At 46.2% G+C, this 6,139-nt stretch overlaps 1 protein-coding gene across 1 annotated transcript; it reads right to left on the reverse strand.

Annotated features, from left to right (window-relative positions):
• Positions 1–451: 451 nt before the first annotated feature.
• Positions 452–5,735, reverse strand: LOC125513709 (transcription factor GTE11). The gene is made up of 10 exons (XM_048678873.2): positions 5,355–5,735; positions 3,772–5,042; positions 3,542–3,679; positions 2,822–2,889; positions 2,174–2,243; positions 2,020–2,079; positions 1,808–1,920; positions 1,676–1,724; positions 1,472–1,593; positions 452–1,389 (listed from the first exon to the last, which is right to left on the reverse strand). Exons 2-10 carry the CDS (start codon positions 5,006–5,008, stop codon positions 1,126–1,128), a joined length of 2,121 nt encoding a protein of 706 aa, XP_048534830.1. The 5' UTR covers positions 5,009–5,042; positions 5,355–5,735; the 3' UTR covers positions 452–1,125.
• Between the last annotated feature and the right edge of the window lie 404 nt (positions 5,736–6,139).

Consider the following 6,139-nt stretch of genomic DNA (forward strand, 5'->3'; position numbering starts at 1 on the left):
TATACTTCCTTTGTCCGAAAAAACTTGTTCCAAACTTGTTTTTCAAATGGATGTATCTATCATTAATTTGGAGCTAAATACATCCATTTGAGAAAGTTTTTTCGATAGAAAGAGTACTATTTTACATGGATCCTTCCATAAATTCATTCAATTGGTTCATAATGGATCTGTTGGTGACATACAAATGGTACCGCAAATTCGTTTTAAGAGGAACCGTCGTCTACTATTTTTAGAGGACGTGGTTTTAGCGGATCTGCTAAAGATGCACTAAGATGCCCAGGTTTAAATGTCCTGAAAATTAATATCTTTAGAAAACGACGGGGTCCATACGCCTCGCTCAGGAAACGAGTCTGCTTCATGCTTTGCATTAGTCTCTCCAGCCTCCGCTACTAGCATCTCTGCTTACGTGAACTCTTTGCAGCAAAATTAATAATTAATACAAACATGAAGGTCGAGGGAGTTCACAACATTTTTGAACTGAATTTAGTATTATCACATTTGCACACGTTTTTCCTGTTACAAGAATAGCAGGAGCTGTTCATCACAGATGCCCAGCAAACAACTAAAGCACTTCCTCGACTACATCAAAATTTGAATTTACAGCAGGAAGCAACAAAACATCAAAAACTAAAAAGACAAGCTATGCTGAGGAAACAACTAGCCGCTAGGGGAAAACACACTTGGATCACAGTGCAGATGGAGGTGAGCAGTGTGACGGAACCATTTGGTCCTGTATTTCCAAGGCTCTACATGAGCTTCATCAGATCATAATACACCCGACAACCGCTGCCAGCAACGTCTCGATTCTGGGAGAAATAGTTCATCTGGGAGATGAACTCACATTTTCATTTGCAGCTGTACATGGTGGCCTCGATCTCTAGCCTCCCTTCCAAGGGCCGTGCAGGAAACATGGTGGCCTCGATCTCTATCCTCCCTTCCAAGGGCATGCATCCTGCAAGCATGACTTAACACCTCCAGCGGCATCAAATATGATGAGGGAATCCGGTGCACCGTTTCAGAAAAAAATGTCTGATATGTGCACAGCTACCCAACAATTTCCCTCGTCAAGCTGAAACAGGCAATTGTTCTGTCTTTGACGATAAGGCTCCAACATGTCAACAGACATTAGTCGATTTCTACTTCCTCCACATCTTTACTGCTAGGGAAACTGCATGGCTCATCTTCCTCTTCGTCCTCATCTACTTTCATAAATAGTCCAAGTTTTTCCAACATGCTGCCAGAACCAGGAAGAAAACTGGGCATGCCATCCTGGGAATGCTCAGGACTCGTCTCATCAACAGAACTTACAATATGTTCCGTGGTGATTGTACCAAGCATTTCTAGGTCCTTGGGATGGACGCTGTCATTAATTTCTACAGTTCTCTCCATCTGCATCGGGTTTAAACAAACTTTTAGCGACAAGACAAAAGATGAGTCACATAGCACCAGCAAATGCAGTTCATTCACTTGCCTCCTGCAAGGCCTGACGAGCCTTTTCCCTCTCAAGGTCCCGCTTACGCTTGGATTCAGCTTCGGCTTCAGCTCTGCGAGCTTCCATGGCTGCATTACCTTCAGCCAAAAGCCGTTCTTTTTCTGTGTCCATAGGCAAGACAATTCTTAGAAAGGCAGGAGCTTACTACTTGGCAGCAAACAAACAGATGTATATGCTTTTTACCTTCCTTCTGCAGTTTCTCCAGCTCCTCCTGTTTATCTCCACCCTCACCCTAACCTCATTAGGTAATTACATGTCAGAAAGAGGTGCAGCAAATAATGAAGGAAAGAAAGCTAGATGTAAAGGCTCCCAAACCTGGCTGAGAATCCCACGGGCTTTAACAATAACATCAGCATAACGGCTCCTCAAAAGAGCTGCTCGTAAGAGCTTGTCCGGGGAGACTTGCCTGTCGGGTTTTGCATTCTCCCCTATATATTCATTGGGAAAGGATCAGATGATCCGACCAGATCAATGCACCAAGACCCCTTAGTGGTCTCATATGAACCTGCTTACATAATCATGCTTACCCTCAGGTGCAGCCTTGGATTCATTGTCCTGCTCACGGAGTTCCACATCACCTGCCGTGTCTGTTATTTAACCAATGGTAATTGGTTAAGTATGACAAATAAAAGCAGATTCCTCGCAACATGTAGCCAAAGGGGTATTGGGGATAAAACTTACGGTTAGCATCAACAGGGTTAATAACATCACTCTTTTCTTGCTCTGCAGGTTGTTCTGGTATTTTAGTAACCTGCAAAGAAGAAACCAATTATTGCAACGCAACAAGGTAGCACATATAAGAGGTTGGCCAGTCAATGGAAATGAAACAATAAACTCTTGCCACAACGTTAGCAGAATTGGATATCATGATTACTGATCAAAGTTGACCAAGAGTATCGTAAAGATCCACACAACCAGATCACCCATTCTGCGATCTGGTTCAGTCTGACTAAAGCGAGTCAACCAATGAAGTACAAGCTACGAAGCTAACCGCGGACACTGACACGGAGATCACCCGTTATGTGATCTGGTACAGTCTGCCTAAAGCGAGTCAGCCATACAAGGTATGAAGCTAACTGTGGACACTGACAAGGCGTGGTACTATCAGAAATAAACTGGACAAGGAGGGAACAGAAGGGCCGGTGACTACAGAGGCGGTAAAGAAAATGAGAAGCGAACAATGGATGAATGTAGAGCTAAGGAGAGAAAGAACTGGCGGGTTTAATCCTGCTAACATACTTCATAGGTCCATATCTTCACTACTAAGATAGTTCTTATGCATTAACTGGCTTAAATGAAGGATCACCCAGTAAAAAATTGCCAAAGTACCTTCGCAAGCTTTGCTGGGCTACCAACCTTTTCTGATTCGCTTTCAGTATCACTGCCCGAGTCAGAATCTGCATTACCAACATAGGAAATACGATCTGAGGACTAGAAACCGTGATAAATATATCATATACAGTAGGGTCTTGTAGACACTGGGACTGACTGTTTAAATAATTAATTGGAACAAAGAATCTGTAGTTTCCAATACTAATTTCTAAAAAGCATCTATATGGTGCCCTTGCACCACATATCAGTTCACCAAGAATCGGTGTGAGACAGTTGCAGGATGACACTCTGTCATCCTGGGTGACACTGACATCATGATATTTTAACTATTTCATCAAGTTTCTATGGATTCTGCTACTTCTCCTGAAAGATAATATTGGTTGTAAAAAATAAATGAAAAGAACAAATTTGCAGCACATGTCAATCTCATATAATATTCTGAATTTCAGATGGTTCACCTACAGTAAAAAAGTTTGCTTCTCAACTTTTGCTTCACTACCTTATGTAAACTTGTAAAATCAGATTTCAACAACGTTTAGCCAAAGACATAAACAAAAATATGGACTAGACATAAGGACAAATCTCTATAAAATGAACATGAGAAGGGAAATAGAGATGGTCAAAGTAGTAAGAGCAGTAGCACGAAGAGAAACATGTTTTACAAGGAATCCAATGGCAAAACACAAATGTAGATAACTAAAACTCATATGTACACACCGCTGGATGAAGATCCCGAGTCACTGCTGGAACTACTTGGACTACCACATTTGTTAGTTCTGATCTGAGGATCCTTCTCTATCAATATAGGGGATGCATTGCCGCAAATGTCCACATCCTCCTCAATAGGCTCACCACCTGAGTGCACACAAAAGTCAGTCTCTAGTAAGTGCATTGATGGTGTCAAAGTTATATCTATTGAGAACCTCAAAGGGTACATGACAAAATACCTTTGCAGGGATTTGTGGACAGGTGACTGAGGCCAGGAAGGCCAGGAACGTTCACAGCCTCATTCTCAGAGGGCTCTGATTTTTTCTGCTGGTTATCTCTCTCTTGCAAATATTTGTCGACATGCTTCTTCAGTTCTAATAGTATATCATCACTGAGTGCATGGATATCAATCTCTATCTCTCCATCCCCAGGCTGATCTGTGTTGTTGTCAATACACTGCTGTAACAAATCAATGATGTGACCAGGTAATAATTCTGGCTCCTCGGACAAAGAAGCTAAGCAGTTTCCAAAGGATTCTTTCTCCTCAAATGTCATCTTTGGCTTCATAATTTCAGTTGGCCTGACACGCTCTATTGACAAGTCCCTGTGGTCAACAGGAGGGGTCTTTCTCCTCTTTGAGTCGGCCCTATCAACCTCAACATGTGGCTTCATTGCAGCAGAAGCCAACTTCTTCTCCACTGTCTTCCATCTAGACTCAAACATTTTATTCAGTTGAATGGCCATATCATGCACTGCATGCCCTCGAGGATTGTAAGCTATCGCATTGCTAAAGGTCAGCCTGACATCAGCTGCAAAATCAGATGGCCTTGTGTAGGAACCAGAATCTAGCTTCTTCTTGATTGTCCCAAGGTCCATCGGGTGCTTGATAATGTCATTATAATCTGGAATGTTCAGCTTTTCCACGTCTACCGGAATATTAAAAATATGACTGCATTTCTGAGTCATGAGCTTCTTCAGAATACCTTCACACATCTGCAGAATCGTAGCTTCGGGCAACACCATAGACGTTTCAGGCCGGGGCTTTGTAGGCAAGAAGCGCCCCTTGGCACCACGGAGAACATGGCTCCCCCCTTTCACTTTTTTAGCTCGAGGAGCAGCAGAGGATGAGTACGCAGGTGCCCTGCTGACAGGCATTATGGCCAAAAATTCTGGCTTCTTAAGGAGATCCCGGACCGAATCAAGCTCTGAGCGGAATCTCTTGCGAAGGTACCGCCGCTCAGACGATGACATCTTAGAGGGGACAAAGATCTCCCGCTTCACACCAAAGCCATCACTGTTAAGGCTGATGCACTTGCGTTTTGGCGCAGACGAATCTTGCGAGTCAACACGAACAGGGCTGCCTGACTCGCCAACAGTCTCTGCATACCCACGGGGCACACCTCGGTAGGCCATTTCATCATAGCTCCGTTTAATCTGCCTCTGCGGCGCAAACTCCATGAGGACCGTTGGTGTCATGTTACCAGGCGCCAGCGAAGGTGGCACAGATCTGCTGAATAATGACAAACAGCTTCAGACACACACACACACACACACACACACACACACACACACACAACGAATTGAAACCTTGCAGGGATTTAAACGGAAGCACAAAAGCCGAAATTTACAGGTATTCAAATGCTCTGCAGCAAAACCCTAGCAATTACCAATCCGTACCGAGCGATAGAGCACAAATCCGACAGCCCAACGCTCAAATCTTGTAATTGGCGCCCAGAACCAGACGCCTACCGAGCCGAAAGCGAAAACCCCCAAATCATAACAGCCGGGCAATTCGAAGCGAAAGAGGATGCAGGCCACGGACCTGGAGGCTGGATCTGAGGCGCGGGGAACCCTAGGTCGGGATTCCGGAGCGAGGCGTCCTTCTCCCTTGGTGAGCGCGGCAGCGAGCTGGACTTGCGCCGGATCTGGAGAGCGCGCGCGGTGGCCTCCGCGGGTTCGAGTCGCCTCCCCCTTATCCTCTTTCCTTTTATCTTCTCTCTTCCTCCTTTCTCTCTCTTGTTCTCCCTTCACTCGCGCCTCCAGTCGTCTCCTGGCGCTGCCAATCTTTTTTCCTTGCCGAAGCGACCGAGCCCGAGCCCGAAGTGGAGTTGGATCTGGATCCTGCGCACGAGGCTGGTCGAGACCCAAAGTAGAGCGGGACGGAGCGAAACGATTCGGTTGGATGCGACTTGACGCGCGCGGGGTGGGCGCTCTCTTGGTGGGTATTTATAGGTGCGGGGGGGTTCGGGGGGCGGTGCGTGCCGGATCCTGGCCGTCGGTTCGCGGGGATCGGACGGGCGGACGGGGAGATCTGGGCAGGGGCCCGCCGGGGCCGACGTGACGTGGAGGGGGTCGCTCTTTGACTTTGTTCGAGAAGGTTTCTGTTTGGACAAGGATCGCGCGCTGTTTGACTATGTATCGTGGGGCGACAAGGTTTCTGGGCCCGCATGTCATTGGATTTGGGTAGTTTTCCCTGCGGTTCGATAATTTCTGGGGAGCGGCCGTCTTTTGTCGAACCCGCGGGATCTGGATCTGGGTACGCGCGGAGGGCGGGGTGACTTTTAGGTGAAGGCTGGTGACACGTCGAAGCACGTGCGTGGCTGCGTG

The sequence above is a fragment of the Triticum urartu genome, chromosome 6A (genome assembly GCF_056163025.1).
Source record: "Triticum urartu cultivar PI428250 chromosome 6A, HENAU_Tu73, whole genome shotgun sequence".
Taxonomy (NCBI): domain Eukaryota; kingdom Viridiplantae; phylum Streptophyta; class Magnoliopsida; order Poales; family Poaceae; genus Triticum; species Triticum urartu.